The sequence below is a fragment of the Bos mutus genome, chromosome 28 (assembly GCF_027580195.1).
Source record: "Bos mutus isolate GX-2022 chromosome 28, NWIPB_WYAK_1.1, whole genome shotgun sequence".
Lineage (NCBI taxonomy): Eukaryota > Metazoa > Chordata > Mammalia > Artiodactyla > Bovidae > Bos > Bos mutus.
In genome coordinates this window covers 14,706,981-14,724,338 of record NC_091644.1, presented here as the reverse complement: position 1 = coordinate 14,724,338, position 17,358 = coordinate 14,706,981, and the positions used below count along the sequence as shown (strand labels likewise).

Here is a 17,358-nt window from a genome sequence, read left to right as displayed (position 1 = left end):
AGTGACCCCAGATTGTTAAATCCCTTAACAACTTGCCAAAAGAGATATCAGATCTCTCTTTGGGAAGACAGTATAGACTTATCAATAAATTTAACTCTAAAAAATTTTATATACAATATCTGGCACTCAAGTAAATAATAAAAAAAAAGCACACAAGTATGTAAGAGAATATGATTAAAATTTAAGAGATACAATAAATAATGGAATAGACCCACAGTGGATCCAGAAAATGGAGGTACCAGACACAGATTTTAAAGTAATTCTGCTGACTAGTATAAGTAGCTCACTAGTCGCCAACTCTTTGCGACCCCATGGACTGTAGCCTGCCAAGTTCCTCTGACCATGGGATGTCCCAGGCAAGAATACTGGAGTAGGTTGCCATTCGCTTCTCCAGGGGATCTTCCCAACCCAGGGACCAAACAGTGTCCTGCATTGCAGGCAGATTCTGTACCGTCTGAGCCAGCAGGGAAGCCACCAGGAAAGCCCCTGCTGACTATGTTCAAGATAATTTTAACAGAATAAAATGGAAACTCTAGAAGCAAACACACTTTTTAAAATCCATGAAATTGAAAATTCAGTAATGAGTATGACATCTGGTTGAATCCAGCAGAAGAGGGGATTAATGAATCAGAAGATAATTTGAAGAAAATATATTTTTAAAGATAGAAAATAGATTAAATTTTTTGGAATACTGAGGGGATAGCCTGAAAAAGGTGTAACTTATGGATAATTAGTTCCTTGAGGAGAGGAGAAAGACAATAAAGCAGAAGTATATTTGAAGTGAAAAAAATTAAATCCAGATTTCTGGTCTCCATCCCAGGTGTACACACTGCAGTTTGAAACTTACCTAACCTTGTGTTCAGTACTTTTTTGAGGGTGGGTGGGAGGAGCATTTAAAAAATGTATAAGCAAAGTCTCTGTACTTAAGAATCTTCTAATCTGTTTTCGCTTAAGACATTAAAAAAAATTAACAGTACAAGTGATTTCATGCACTTTAAAGTTTTTGTTAGAGATGTGCTTAATGTAAAACTTAGTATTAAAAAACAGTGTTTTATGGCTTAAATTTAAGAGAAATTAGAGAGTTTATTATATAATTAGTTATTAACCAATTTACAGTGTCATTAATGAGCAAAAAAATTCCCTAGAATCACATATTTAACTTTACTTCTCATTAAGTAAATAAGTTATGACAATATATGAGTAATGTTAACTAACACTAAGCTAAGTGTCAGGCGAGGGACTATCTTCTTTCTTGTGTAACTTTTGCTTTTTCTTAGTCATATTTTCTTAAAGTAAAATGACGCTCTTAGGTCTGCAGTGTCCAACATGGTGGGTGCGAGCTGCATGTGGCTGTTCAAATTTAATTTAGTGAAAATGAAATAAAATTAAGTTCCTCGCTTGTACGTTTCAGATACTCAAGAGCCACATATAGATGGTTTATTAGTGCAGAAATAGTACATTTCTATCATTGTGGAAGGTCCTGTTGGACACTTCTCTTACATGGTCTCTAAGATTTCTGTCTTCAAAGAATCTAATGGTTTTCCTGCTTGTTCTCCCTCGAAGTAAACATTAGTTGCCTGGGGATATTTTGGTTTGTTTTCTTCTGATCTTTCTTCCTTTTTGGTCACTCTGTTCACAGGTCCATACTTCTGCGAAGGCTTTGTAGTCTGATGGGCACTGTCTTCTTGCTTCGCTGCTTTACCATGTTTGTGACCTCCCTCTCCGTGCCAGGACAGCACCTTCAGTGTACTGGAAAGGTAGCCGCTATCTTCTTTGTCATTCTTCCCTCTTACTCTTAGTGTGTTGATGGCTTAGATGTGTGTATGAACTAAGGCGTAGATTTTGCTTTAAATATTATTAATAAAATGTGCTTTTTAGCATTTTTGGTATCGGTAATAAACATGTAGAAATAATTTGGTAAAAGTCTTAAGCCAGAATCTGCTTCCCTGTTACTTCTATCCATCGATCCTATCTAGTTCAGTGCTGTAGAGCTGAAAAAAAGTACAGAAAAAAAGTAGCTTTCAATTATCATTTTTCCTTTCCCACCATCCTCAGCGTCTTTAGTTACTCATATTACATGACTCCGGACCTTTCACTGTCTTCATCACTCCTCTTTACAAAGTGTTGTGGGACTGGGGCTCAAGGTCTGCCCCAGCCGCTTCACCCCACGTCGTCCCCATGCTAGATCTGGGGAGCTGGGAGGAGTCTTGTGTCTCGTCTTCTGTCTCCATGTAGTTTCGGGTGTTTTTCTGGTCGTGTCCTGGATTCCGATAAAATTAAAGAAACTGCTTCAACTCTCAAAAAAAAAAAAAAGTGTTGTGGGGACTTCCCTTGGTGGTGCAGTGTTTAAGCCTCTGCTTCCACTGCAGGGGGCACGAATTTGATCCCTGGTCAGGGAACTGGATCCCACCATGCCACAGCTAAGATCTGGCACAGCCAAATAAAATAAAGTATTTTTTTAAAAAAAGCAATGCAGTTCAACCATATTCCATTTAAAATATAGTACCCACTACTCTAAACTTTGCTCTTTCAGAGATGTATTTAAATAATGGCTGATTTTTTTTGTTTTTGTTTTATACTTTATAGGTTGTTTTGGTATACTGTAGACATACCTTCTCTTCTGGCTAAATTGAGAGAGGATAGCTTATACAGATGGGAACAAAAAAAAAAACAAAGTAATGAATTATTAAAGAAAATTTTTTTAAATCCTGAAGATCATTTGTGCTTTGTATACAAAATTGGCTGTTGTGACTCATTAAATTTGGACAAAAGGATTTGTTAGCCCTCTTTTTTAAGCCTCCATGCTTTAGTTATGTGTTCCCAAATATTTTAATAATATACTAACACGTTTCTTGTTATTTTAATGTTGTTTGTAAAGTGTAAAACAAATTAAGTGTCAGTTCTGCCGCTGCAATATAAATAGCTGAAATGCCAAGGAAGGAAGACTAAGCAGCTAAAGGAGATCAAGAACTAAAAATATAGCCCTGAGCTGAATGGTATATAAACTTTCTCAAGGTATAAAGAGACTGACCAGTAAGAAAGGAGGAAGGGGTAATGACATTTAGGATTTAGTGTAAAGGAAATCTTTTATTTTTTTAAGGTAAAAGATGCTTTTGTTTCTTCTTCACCCACCTCCCCCCGCAAAAAGGGAAAGTACTTCTAGTTACCAAGTTACATAAACTTATTGTAAAATTTCAAATTTTATAAAAATACGTAAATTAAAAATTCCCTCTTCTTTCACCCCACCCCATAAATAATACTGTTAAAAGTTTATATAGCCACACAGACTATTTTTAACCATGCTTGCACATTGCACATTGTATAGATAGCTGTTTTTTAAACAAAAGATAGGATTATATTGCTGACATTGTACTTCAGCTTATGTTTTACTTAACAATGTGTTGTTTATTTTTTTTCTGAAAAAATACATATAACTGTACCTCATCTTTTTAATAGCTGCAGAGTATTCCATTGTACGATTTACCACTGTCCAAGTGGCATGCATTTCGGTTATTTTCAAATCTTACTCTTTATAAATAATGCTGTCATAAACATGCTATTTCACTTATTTAATAGTCTTAAGATAAATTCCTGGAAGTGGAGTTATGAAATTAAAGGACATAGCAATTGTGATACATATTGCTGACATTTTCACTAGGAAAGACCACTTTTTACTGCTGTCACCACACCGTGCATGTCACTTTTCCCATCACACTGCCAGTACTACATTTTATCAATTTTTGAAGTCACTGTCATTCTGATTAATGAAAGATGATGTCTGAGACTTTTATGGTCTTATATTTTAAATTTCAATCTTTAATCTCTTGACTGAAATAAAAATGCACAGTGTGAGAGCTTTGAGTTTGAGACCAGCCTCTTAGGAACTGTGCTAAAGAAGTAAGGGAAGCAGGTAGCATATATGTGATCTTGGAGAAAGTGATCGAGCCACACATCTTGGTAGAAAGTTGCTGCTAGGCATGAGGAACAGGTGTCTTAGTCAGTGATTTTAGTGCTTTTTTAAGTATGGGTGCAAGAAATTGTGTTCATAAAATTTTCTCCTTGGGGGGGCGGGGAGAAACTGTCCTGAAGGCCTGCTGCTGCTGCTAAGTCGCTTCAGTCGTGTCCGACTCTGTGCGACCCCATAGACGGCAGCCCACCAGGCTCCCCCGTCCCTGGAATTCTCCAGGCAAGAACACTGGAGTGGGTTGCCATTTCCTTCTCCAATGCATGAAAGGGAAAAGTGAAAGTGAAGTCGCTCAGTCGTGTCCGACTCTTAGCGACCCCATGGACTGCAGCCCACGAGGCTCCTCCGTCCATGGGATTTTCCGGGCAAGAGAACTGGAGTGGGTTGTCATTGCCTTCTCCGGTACTGAAGGCCTATTCTGTCTGTTTTCGCAGAACACAGAGTACCTCATTCCTGGTCTCTGTCCTGATGTCCTTTCAGGGTATGTTGAGGGTCAGGGACTACAGTGGCTAATGACTTAATTCTTGTACAACTGGATAGCAAGTGACATTCTTTAGCTAGAAAATCTGCTGAATTTCTGTGCACAGTGTGAAGGAGAGATAGAACAGTTTCCCCCAAATCGATTAGAAGAGATTTAAAAAAAAAATAAGTAAGCTTGTTACAGTGAAAGGAGAATTCCCTGTAGCTGAGGAATTTAATTGCGGGTCAGCCCCTAAAGAAAAGGATATATATGCATAGGGCTGCAACATGTGTTACAAAAATAAATTAGATACCATCCCTCTACAGTATGGACAGCCCTTTTTCTGTCTCTAATGACAGTTTTTCATTATCAGTTAGCTTAATGTGGGTATACCTATTCAGATCTGCCCTAAATACTATTAATTGCTTTGAATTATAATATAACCTATTTATTGACCTGTATTTGCAGCAGTCATTAAAATTAGAAAGTTAAGATAATATTATCTATCAGTCAAATCCCTTACAATGAACTCCGTAGGGCTTTTACATTGTAATAAAGTAATTGCTTGAAATCTCATTCCCAAAAGTAGTGGGTTTGGAGACAGAACCAAGAACATGCCTGTTTTTTTTCTAATTTAGTGATGGAAAGGAAAGAAACAGTTAAAGCAAATTTCTCGTCAAAATGTCTCAATTCATTCTATTGTGTTTCAGTTTTTATTTTTCTGGAAAGATATTTGGGGCATTTCATGATTGGAAAGGATAGGGAGACAAGTAATTGGGCAATAATTGCTTTTCTTTTTTGTACTATAGTATTTTTAATTTATTGCAGTATAGTTGATTTACAGTATTGTGTAATAATTTCTTTTTTTTTTTTTTTTAACTGGCATCACTTGTTTCCTGTCTTTGGCTGAGATATCTTCCTAGCAATCTGTTCTTCATTGCTTGATTTTTTTACTCTCACTTGCATAACATCTCTAACCCTATTCTCATTAGAGGTCATGGAAATAAGCAAACCATGTATATTTTAGTATCTCCTTTCCTTTTCTCTGATAATAAATTTCTCTCCCTCTCCTGCCATCAACTGAGACAGAAGGGGGAAACTGGTTAGTGTATAATCGGGTGAGATTTCTAATGAATTGGCGATTCTAATGAGATTGTTCCTCTTGTTCATTGGCCATAGAATCTTTAAGATGTAGGGCTCTAGAACTGGACTCCCTCTGTTCATGTCTTTATTACTTATTAGCCGTGTGACCTCTCTGAAGCCAGTTTCCTAATCTACACAGTTATCAGTTCATACAATTTTTGTGGAAATTAAATGCAATAACATAAGGGCATATAGTAGCATGCTGCACATAGAAATGCAAATAAAATTACAGCAGTTTTTTATATTGTTATTATGTGTCGTTTCCAAGGCAAACCATTCAATATCACAGTAATCCAAGTCTATGCCCCAACCAGTAACGCTGAAGAAGCTGAAGTTGAACGGTTCTATGAAGACCTACAAGACCTTTTAGAACTAACACCCAAAAAAGATGTCCTTTTCATTATAGGGGACTGGAATGCAAAAGTAGGAAGTCAAGAAACACCTGCAGTAACAGGCAAATTTGGCCTTGGAATACGGAATGAAGCAGGGCAAAGACTAATAGAGTTTTGCCAAGAAAATGCACTGGTCATAACAAACACCCTTTTCCAACAACACAAGAGAAGACTCTACACATGGACATCACCAGATGGTCAACACTGAAATCAGATTGATTATATTCTTTGCAGCCAAAGATGGAGAAGCTCTATACAGTCAGCAAAAACAAGACCAGGAGCTGACTGTGGCTCAGATCATGAACTCCTTATTGCCAAATTCAGACTGAAATTGAAAAAAGTAGGGAAAACCATTAGACCATTCAGATATGACCTAAATCAAATCCCTTATGATTATACAGTGGAAGTGAGAAATAGATTTAAGGGCCTAGATCTGATAGATAGAGTGCCTGGTGAACTATGGAATGAGGTTCGTGACACTGTACAGGAGACAGGGATCAAGACCATCCCCATGGAAAAGAAATGCAAAAAAGCAAAATGGCTGTCTGGGGAGGCCTTACAAATAGCTGTGAAAAGAAGAGAAGCAAAAAGCAAAGGAGAAAAGGAAAGATATAAACATCTGAATGCAGAATTCCAAAGAATAGCAAGAAGAGATAAGAAAGCCTTCTTCAGCGATCAATGCAAAGAAATAGAGGAAAACAACAGAATGGGAAAGACTAGGGATCTCTTCAAGAAAATCGGACATACCAAAGGAACATTTCATGCAAAGATGGGCTTAATAAAGGACAGAAATGGTATGGACCTAACAGAAGCAGAAGATATTAAGAAGAGGTGGCAAGAATACACAGAAGAACTGTACAAAAAAGATCTTCACGACCCAGATAATCATGATGGTGTGATCACTGACCTAGAGCCAGACATCCTGGAATGTGAAGTCAAGTGGGCCTTAGAAAGCATCACTACGAACAAAGCTAGTGGAGGTGATGGAATTCCAGTTGAGCTATTTCAAATCCTGAAAGATGATGCTGTGAAAGTGCTGCACTCAATATGCCAGCAAATTTGGAAAACTCAGCAGTGGCCACAGGACTGGAAAAGGTCAGTTTTCATTCCAATCCCAAAGAAAGGCAATGCCAAAGAATGCTCAAACTACTGCACAGTTGCACTCATCTCACACGCTAGTAAAGTAATGCTCAAAATTCTCCAAGCCAGGCTTCAGCAATACGTGAACCATGAACTTCCTGATGTTCAAGCTGATTTTAGAAAAGGCAGAGGAACCAGAGATCAAATTGTCAACATCCGCTGGATCATCGAAAAAGCAAGAGAGTTCCAGAAAAACATCTATTTCTGCTTTATTGACTATGCCAAAGCCTTTGACTGTGTGGATCACAATAAACTGTGGAAAATTCTGAAAGAGATGAGAATACCAGACCACCTGATCCGCCTCTTGAGAAATTTGTTTGCAAGTCAGGAAGCAACAGTTTGAACTGGACATGGAACAACAGACTGGTTCCAAATAGGAAAAGGAGTTCGTCAAGGCTGTATATTGTCACCCTGTTTATTTAACTTATATGCAGAGTACATCATGGGAAACGCTGGACTGGAAGAAGCACAAGCTGGAATCAAGATTGCCGGGAGAAATGTCAATAACCTCAGATATGCAGATGACACCACCCTTATGGCAGAAAGTGAAGAGGAACTCAAAAGCCTCTTGATGAAAGTGAAAGTGGAGAGTGAAAAAGTTGGCTTAAAGCTCAACATTCAGAAAATGAAGATCATGGCATCTGGTCCCATCACTTCATGGGAAATAGATGGGGAAACAGTGGAAACAGTGTCAGACTTTATTTTTCTGGGCTCCAAAATCACTACAGATCTTGACTGCAGCCATGAAATTAAAAGATGCTTACTCCTTGAAAGGAAAGTTATGACCAACCTAGATAGCATATTCAAAAGCAGAGACATGACTTTGCCAACAAAGGTCCGTCTACTCAAGGCTATGGTTTTTCCTGTGGTCATGTATGGATATGAGAGTTAGACTGTGAAGAAGGCTGTGTGCCGAAGAATTGATGCTTTTGAACTGTGGTGTTGGGGAAGACTTGAGAGTCCCTTGGACTGCAAGAAGATCCAACCAGTCCATTCTGAACGAGATCAGCCCTGGGATTTCTTTGGAAGGAATGATGCTAAAGCCGAAACTCCAGTACTTTGGCCACCTCATGCAAAGAGTTGACTCATTGGAAAAGACTCTGATGCTGGGAGGGATTGGGGGCAGGAGGAGAAGGGGACGACAGAGGATGAGATGGCTGGATGGCATCACTGACTCAATGAACGTGAGTCTGAGTGAACTCCGGGAGTTGGTGATGGAAAGGGAGGCCTGGCATGCTGCGATTCATGGGGTCACAAAGAGTCGGACGCGACTGAGCGACTGATCTGATCTGATGTGTTAAATGCCTTTTAAAAAAAGTGACCATTGCTCAAACTCTTCCTCAAAATGGATTGCTCTTTTAAGTTTTATGTGTGGGGGTTGGGATTAGATTTGGCTACTAATAACAGGAACTTTATGGTGGCTATAGTTTAATAAACAAGCAATGATTTATTCTCTCTCATAAGAGAAGTCTGAAAATAGGTACTTCACGTCAGGTGTTTGATAATTTTATGGAGTTATCAAAAATCCATGATTCTTCTGGCTTTTGCTCTCTTGTCCTAACACTTGGCTTGCATCCTCAAGGACACTTTGTAGTCATGGTGACTGCCAGAGCTTTAACTGTCATGTCTGAGTTGTAGGCTGGAAGAAGGAAAGGTAAAGAAGACTTCCTCCAAGCTGTTGTCTCTTTCATTGATAAGTAGCCTTCCCAGAAATCTTCTAGACTTCCACTTTCCATCTTACTGTACAAAACTTAGTCTCTTAGCCACTCCTAGCTGCAAGGAATGATGAGAAATGCAGTGTTATAGTTGAATTCATCACCTCTTCTAATTGATTTTAGAACTGTTACTACTGAAGAAGGAAAAGTGGATATTGAATGGTAGCCATTATCTCTGTCATAGCCTGTTTCTTATTGGCAAGAACAGGCAAGCAAATACTACTGTGTTATAGGGTATAAAACTTGGCAATGCTTTTGTGCTGTAGTAAGCTTTTAATTTCCATTGGATCATAGAAAAAGCAACTGAATTCCAGAAAAACACCTACTTCTGCTTTATTGACTACTCCAAAGCCTTTGACTGTGTGGATCATAACAAACTGGAAAATTCTTAAAGAGATGGAATACCAGACCACCTTACCTGCTTCCTGAGAAACTTGTATGCAGATCAACAAGCAACAATTAGAACTGGACATGGAACAACGGATTGGTTCCAAATAAGGAAAGGAGTACATCAGGGCTATGTATTGTCACCCTGTTTATTTAACTTCTATGCAGAGTACATCATGTGAAATGCCGGACTGGATGAAGCACAGCTGGAATCAAGATTGCCGGGAGAAATATCAGTAACCTCAGATATGCAGATGACACCACCCTAATGGCAGAAAATGAAAAGGGACTAACGAGCCTCTTGATGAATGTGAAAGAGTGAAAAAGCTGGCTTAAAACCCAACATTCAGAAAACTAAGATCATGGCATCCCATCCCATCACTTCATGGCAAATAGATGGGGAGACAGTGAAACAGTGGCATATTTTATTTTCTTGGCCTCTAAAATCACTGCAGATGGTGCCTGCAGCCATGAAATTAAAAGACACTTACTTCTTGAAAGAAAAGCTATGACAAATCTAGGCAGCATATTAAAAAGCTGATATGTTACTTTGCCAACCAGAGTCAAATCTATGGTTTTTCCAATAGTCATGTATGGATGTGAGAGTTGGACTATAAAGAAAGCTGAGCTCTGAAGAACTGATGCTTTTGAACTGTGATGCTGGAGAAGACTTGAGTGTCCCTTGGACTTCAAGATCAAACCAGTGAATCCTCAAGGAAATCAGTCCTGAATATTCATTGGAGGGACTGGTCAAAGCTGAAGCTCCAATACTTTGGCCACCTGATGCGAAGAGCTGACTCATTGGAAAAGACCCTGATTCTGGAAAAGATTGAAGGCAAAAGGAGAAGGGAAGGTGAGATGGTTGGATAGCATCATTAACTCAATGGACATGAGCTTGAGCAACCTCTGGGCGATAGTGTAGGACAGGGAAGCCTGGTGTGCTGCAGTTCATGGGGTTACAGAGAGTCAGACACGACTGCGCGACTAAACAACAACCTTTTCATAGTAAAGGAAGTCCTAGTAGAGAAGTTTGAATTGCATTGATTTCACTGTATGTGTGCTCAGTTGCTTGGTCATATCTGACTCTGCGACCCCATGGACTATAGCCTTCCAGGCTCCTCTGTCCGTGGGATTCTACTGGCAAGAATACTGGAGGAATGGGTTGCATTTCCTACTTCAGGGGATCTTCCCAGCCCCAGAATCAAACCTGCGTTTCTTGCATTTCCTGCATTGGCAGGCAGATTCTTCACCACTACACCACCTGGGAGGCTATTGATTTCATTAAATTACCAGAATATTTCTGAGTATAGCCAAGCTTTGACCACCCATTATTGGTGTCTGCAGTTAATTACAGTGGGAGTCTGGTTGATTTTGCTTAGCTCTGTCATTCAGTCTTTGAATTTCAGTGGGAGTTGTAAGAGCCTCTATTGCCCTAAGCATTTGAAACACTAATTCTTAGCTTTCTTTATAGGTATATGGCAGTGTATGGGAGAAATTACACCGGGCCTTTGCCATTTGGAGTGGCTTTGGTATGACCCTAACTGGCGTTCACACTTGTGGAGATTACATGTTCAGTGGCCACACAGTCGTCCTAACTATGCTGAATTTCTTTGTCACTGAATGTAAGTATTTCTTTAGTGCTTCTCTACATAGCAAATGACTGGCTATACAGGAGGCTGTGGGAAGGGTGTTAAATTCTATGAAGAATGGGAAAAACAGATCTAGGAAACGCATGACGGAGAAACATTGGAAGAAATGTTGGAAGAAATGATTTTAAAATGATCTTTCTGTCCTTTTCTCAGATACACCAAGAAGCTGGAATTTCTTGCACACTTTATCCTGGGTTCTCAACCTCTTTGGAATCTTCTTCATTTTGGCTGCCCATGAACATTATTCCATTGATGTGTTTATTGCCTTTTATATCACAACGAGACTCTTTTTGTACTACCATACTCTAGCCAATACGAGAGCATATCAGCAGAGTAGGAGAGCAAGAATTTGGTTTCCTATGTTTTCTTTTTTTGAGTGCAATGTTAATGGTACAGTCCCAAATGAATATTGCTGGCCATTTTCAAAACCAGCAATAATGAAAAGACTAATTGGATGAAGACTATCTTTGTAATGGGCTCATGACTAAAGATGCAGTCATTGTTGAAAGTAACTTTGTGTTCTCCCCCAGGTTGTTCCTGAATGGTTTTTGCCTATATGTTGACAAAGTTCTCTGTCCTGAGCAAGGCTGTGACCATAGCAAGCCAACAAGAACAATCAAGAGTCCTTACCTGTCTGTCAACAGAAGTTTAAGTAGATGTTTTCTGCCCCTTCTCTTTAGGCAGACTTTATATTATGATTGAAGTCAGGCTCTTAGCTTTACGTTTTGACTATTTGCCTATTGAACTTAAGCTAATCAACTTAAAGCAGTTTGCTGGTTGAAAGATGTAAAAAGAAAAAAAAAAAATTCCCCAGTAGGACTCTAGGCAAGAAATATTGAGAAGAATACTAATAATTTGTTAGGTTCCTTATTTTCTTCAGAGGAAAAACCCCTACCCAATGAGCAGTACTTGTTCTTTGAACTAATCTCTGTGTCTTTCTAAAAAAAATGCAACTCTGGGAAGTGATCCATTTTACTGACAAATTAATTTTTGCCTTCTGAACTGTCTGTAAGAAAAGTATACTGAAGATACCAGGATCCTTGAAACGAGAATGAAAGAGGCTGTATATAAGATGACAAAGTACAAATATAATGCTGGCATTTTTTTCACCAAAATTAACAAAAGATTCAGTTCTGTTTTTGTTCTAAGGGTTTAGTATGATCATCAGTAAGTATTCATGAGGGAAAAAATGTCTGCATCCATAAAAATAAAATTGGCTTAATTTTAGTGATGAAAGTCCCTGGAATAACTGTGCTGTGACTGTTAGCCGGATAGATGACAGGCCAATTTTATGCTTTTTAATGATGTTATTTAATGAGCAAAATGAGAGTTTTTATCAGATGTTAGATAAAGTTCTTATGTCCTTAAATGGGGATGTTTGCATGCAAATTTTTGTCTGAAATTTATAACAGGTTGCAGGCATAATATAACTATTTGGTTTTTGAAATTTCTCATCTTGACCATCAGACAGCCTCAGACATATTTGGATATGAAAAGGTTTTGTTGTTTTTTATTTTTAAATACAATTGTGTACATACATTCTTTCTATTTAGCTTTAATTTGGCAGTCAGGAGTAATATAACTTAGTTGCTGTTTACAACACTAGAAATTTAGTACCTTAAGTAATTTGACCTCTGTGATAACCTCTGTCACTTTAACTTTTAATGATTTTGTACAGTAGTTCTGATAGTAGGATGGTTCTAGAATTAGAAGTTGAACCCCAACTCATGAGCTTAGCCACTTGGAATATTAATAGTGTAGTTTTGCATTCAGTTTTAAAACAAGGAGTTAGAAAAGGTGCTGGCATATTGAGGTCTAAAATTAGGCCACTTAGCAGAAACATGCTGTTTATATAGTGAAATATTTTATTTTTGCACTTTGAGTCATACTCCCACCCCCTGTAAGTTACAAAGGAGCCTGAGTGGATTGGGCGGTAAACAGATATAATGCAAGCAAGTTTCAGCTAGTGCTGAGTGACCCCAGTTTGGGTCTTCTCTGAATATTGTTTTTTTATTTTTCACTTGAGAAAATGTCATGAGATAATTTAGTTTTATTATGCTTTTAAATCTCATACTTTAGAATCTGATAATACCTTAAATTGTTGATTCTGTTACATTCTGGGGATGAAAATGTCAACATTTCATCCAAGGAAAGTGCATTATCATGAAAGTTGAAGGATGTTTCCTATGCAGTTAGAGTAGTTTGACCCTTGAATTCAAAAGATACATAACATCCACTTTTTCCAAATGACAGAAGAAGCCTGAATTTAGCTAGGAAGGGACTGATTTTGGTTTTTGGAAAAATGTTTGGAAAAAATCCGTGGCACCATTAATTCAAGAATGTTGAATAACTACTTAATGGTAAATTTCCTAACAGCAGTCTTCTTTCCTTCATATGGATTTTATTCTAGAACAAAATAGGAAAAAAAAAATTACAACTAACTTTGCAGAGCTATTGATACTGAGAGTGCCTAACAGCAGACTGCAATGAGGAGTATAAAATAACTTCCCAACCTTCCTTTTACCATATCCATTTTGAGGAAAAGGTAAGCTAGATTTATAATTTATTGTTATAACTATTACAAGGCAGTGTTTACATACATTAATCATCTCCAGGTCTCTTCCTTGGAAAACTTTGAGACAACATTTTTTTCCATTTCTTTTTTTAATATAAAACTTATATTTTTGTTACTTATTGTTTTGTCTGGAAATTTCCAGATTTTGTCTTTGTATCTTTTTTTCTTGTAACAATTTTGTTAAAACCATAATGAAAGTAGAATTTACATTTTGACTGTGACTGTGGCTAGGTAGAGAAACTGCATGCCTTAGATCTACAGATTTTTCACCTTGTATGCAGTTTCAAACATGTAAGAGGTTTACCTCATTAAACACTGAGACTTCGGTATAGAGGGAACCAAGGCAGTTTTTTGTTCAGGGATGCAAACTGGAGGTTATACTGAAAGTCTTCCATGCAATTTCTGTCTTCTTAGGGGCAGCATTACCTTTTTTTCTTTTTTTAAAATTCCTTGCAGGACAGTGTTACTGAAGGTTAGTTGAAGTTTGTAGAGAATATCAGGTTTAGAAGAAGGCAAGTTTGCTATTATCACCACATAATTTGGGAGAAACCTTTTTTGGCTATGCTGCAGAATTTTCAACATGCCTGTCTTCTCCATAATCCTCTGTAGCCAGAATTGCTTAGGTAAAAATACACTTTCCATATGCTAGGTCTGTTTATTAGTATCACTTTAAATCAGAATGTAGTGAACTCGGCCACAGAGCCAATCAGTTAAAGGAGTGTGGACTGTTCACAGAACTCCACGCTAGAGACCTGCTGATGATGTAACTCTGGCACTGCAAGTGGCATTCTTCCCTACCCTGTACCTGCTTAAAATTCTTACTTAATAAGGACAGAGGTGCCAAATCCTTTTATAGCTAATATGAGACCCTATGTTTTGAGGACATCTGTTTGGAAAGTGTTATTTATATATTCAAAGTGATATTCATAACACTAACCTGCTTTGACTGTATTCAGTAAAAAAGCAATTTCATTGTCAGTTTCATAGTAAACTTTTTTTAGAGGATTCTTGTTCCATAATGTTTTAGAACATTAACCATATTCTTGTTTTAAACTCTTTAATAAATTTAATTCTTTGATTGTCTTCTTGTAGACTTAAATTATCCCTTACTAAAAGTAATTATAGTAACAATCATTTGCCAGTTCTTTGCAGGCATTTGAGATAGGCTAACTCTTTTATAGAATAGTCCCATGGCTTTCTTAAACAGTATTGGTTTCATTTAGAGGGTTTCAGAGCCAACAAAGCATGTCAACTGTAATGCCGTCTTTACTTGGCTGTGACAGTTTGCATTTGTGAAATGTTTAATCTGAATTACCCTGTACTGCTGTAGAGGAAATTGTTAGTAACATCAAAAGTCAGACTGTTGCTACAAGTGACCAGTGAGAAAGGAAAGAGGTTGAGGGATTTTTCCATCTCTTTTAATAGCTTTGAATGACTGAAATTACTATGGAAATAGGTTTTGGTGCCCCTCTCACTTATTCCTCACCCCCAGCAAAGACCACCAACTTCAAGTAACTAAAATGTGGCCTATTATTTTGCATTAAGTTGAATTAAAACATCTGTGCAATCTATAAGCCATAATTCAGCTTCCCCCAAAGTTAATTTTTTAGACTATGGTTCTACCTTATATTAGCCAAGGACTTTTTCTCTGTGTACTCCATGTTTATGCATAAAGAAGTTTTGTACCTAATATGGAAGGAGAGGGAGTACTATGTTAATTTTGCTGTTATTTCAGCTCTGTTTCAATCTGAACTACTAGGTTGTCTGAACTAGTGAAGCATTGTTACCAGTTAGTAATACCATCTTTAAAATGTTCAATTTTAATAATTTTTTATTCAAAGAATCTATGACTTGTTAGGACAATTGAAGTATTTCTGATACGAAACAAAAGAAGTGGAGACTGGTACTTAATGGGGGAAGCAAAATTAGCTTGGGCTAAAATGGGCATGTTTTGTTCTATGAATTCTACCTAAATGTCACCCAATGTGCAGAGAAACTAGTATTACTTGAAGATGTGAAAGTTCCTGTGGTAGCCATACCTTGAAGCACAGTATTGTATATAAGTAAATATCTCAATTCTAAATTAAATCCAGATTTAACTAATATATATTATTTTATATCTTTGTTGTATTAAAATGTTTAAAAACACTAAAAATAAAACATTTGAAAATTGGATTGTAGTCTCTTCTTTAAATGTCTTTGCATTATTAATGCAGCTGCTTTATGTTTTATAAAGTGAATTTTTTATTTTTGCAAATGATTGGGTCCTGCAACTTTAAATACTAATGTATTGTCTAGTCCCTGGCATGTACTACTTCTTAGTTGTCTATTAGATAAGCCATGTGCCCTTTCTCCTTTCTTTTCCGCAAACTAGGGAAAGAAAAGTGATATTACTGATGGTTTAAGAATAATTATAGATTAAGTTGAGAAGGAGGAAAGGGAAGCAAACAGCTGTTTCTTCCTGGGCACATTAAAGTTTGTGTTTGTCGGTTTAGGGTTTATTTTAATTGTAGATTTTATAGGAAGGTACCATCATCTTGTTGGATCAGCTTTGGAGATAATGATAAATAGGAAAAGAAGAGAAAATAGTTGTTAGGGGTAGCTCAACAACTCAGAGCCGTGGAAACACCAAACAAATGAGCTGCCCACTGCTGTTGCTGGTGTAATGTGAATGTAGGATATAATATACTTTGTATCCAAAATGGTCTGTCTGGTGCTAATGCACCTAACCTATTGAAATGCTGAACTGCCCAGCATTAAGTGGTGTGTGAGCCAACTCTGGGAATACTAAGTATTGTCAGAAGACCATGTGAGTTTATTAATTCATGACTGAATTTGTCTTCATGATCGCTACTAATTGTAGCCTCTCTGGTGCTGGCACCAGCTTGTATCTTGGGGACTCTGGAAAAGAATTGTCCAAAACAGACTGAGAGGCAGCTTGGTAGAATGGAAGATGTGGTGGATTTAGACTCTGAGGACCTAGGTATGGGTTGAAGCTCTGCTGCAGATTAAATTGGGCCTTTTCTTCCAGCTTCACTTAACCTTATGTGTAAAATGTAGGGGGACGTGCCTACCTCATAGGCTGTGTTAAGAGCCACATTATGAAAGTATTAAAGCCTTTATGACTCAGTACCTGGTATATCATACTGAACTATTACTTGAATTTAGGTCAGTAACACAGGGCCTGTACTCTAGGGAGTTAATAATCTTAGGTTAGGATGACCTAAAAATGGAACTAACAACATTCATTGGCAGAATAGAGCAGTAGTTTTAAAACTGTCTGGGTGAACATCTGGGGTACTGGAAGGGAGTTGAAGCCTGTACCATTTTCATCCAGAGTTGGTGTTTTACATATATGGCTTTCCTAGTTGGCTTTCCCTTGAAAAAAGGGTTGAGAATAAGGGAAGTAAATGTTTGGAAACCACTGAGGCAGACGAGTTTACTGTCTTCATTTAATAGTAGCTTGAAAGAGGAAGGGCTCACTGGGCACTGAGGATCCAAGAAAAAATCACTAAACCTGTGAACCTTGAACTGAACCCTCCTTGAAGGATAAATCCACTAGGTGTGATAAAAGGTTTAGAGGGCTCTAACTGTGATGCAAAAAATTGGATTTATTTGAGAATAAGTTTGGAAATTATTGACAGGGTATATGATTTTATTTTAAATGGAAGCATTAGGAATGCCTGTTGCCAGGGTCTAAATTGTTTGGACAGGTATGAATAATTCTTTGAAGCAGGAGTTGGTAAAGAGCAGAAGTATAAGTCTAAAAGAGAGAGGAAGGATGATGGAAAGTACACAGAAGATCACTGGAGACAAAAGGCCAGAGGGACCCCAAGGTAGGTCGGGGAACCAGGACTGGGCATAGCTTGTAGGAGGCCTTTGTCCCCAGTCAGGGAAGATCAAGACACCAAACAAATGAGCTGCCCGCTGCTG

General features: G+C 37.7%; 1 protein-coding gene across 2 annotated transcripts in view; it reads left to right on the top strand.

Moving 5' to 3' along the window:
* The window catches only part of SAMD8 (sterile alpha motif domain containing 8), a 57,508-nt gene extending 41,908 nt beyond the window's left edge, over nucleotides 1–15,600 (top strand). For both annotated transcript variants that reach the window (XM_070364432.1, XM_070364431.1), the window contains 3 exons: nucleotides 1,640–1,757; nucleotides 10,673–10,823; nucleotides 11,004–15,600. In XM_070364432.1, coding sequence (XP_070220533.1) covers nucleotides 1,640–1,757; nucleotides 10,673–10,823; nucleotides 11,004–11,308 — 574 coding nt within the window. In that variant the 3' untranslated portion in view covers nucleotides 11,309–15,600. The remainder of the gene's footprint in view (nucleotides 1–1,639; nucleotides 1,758–10,672; nucleotides 10,824–11,003) is intronic.
* The last annotated feature ends 1,758 nt before the right edge of the window (nucleotides 15,601–17,358 follow it).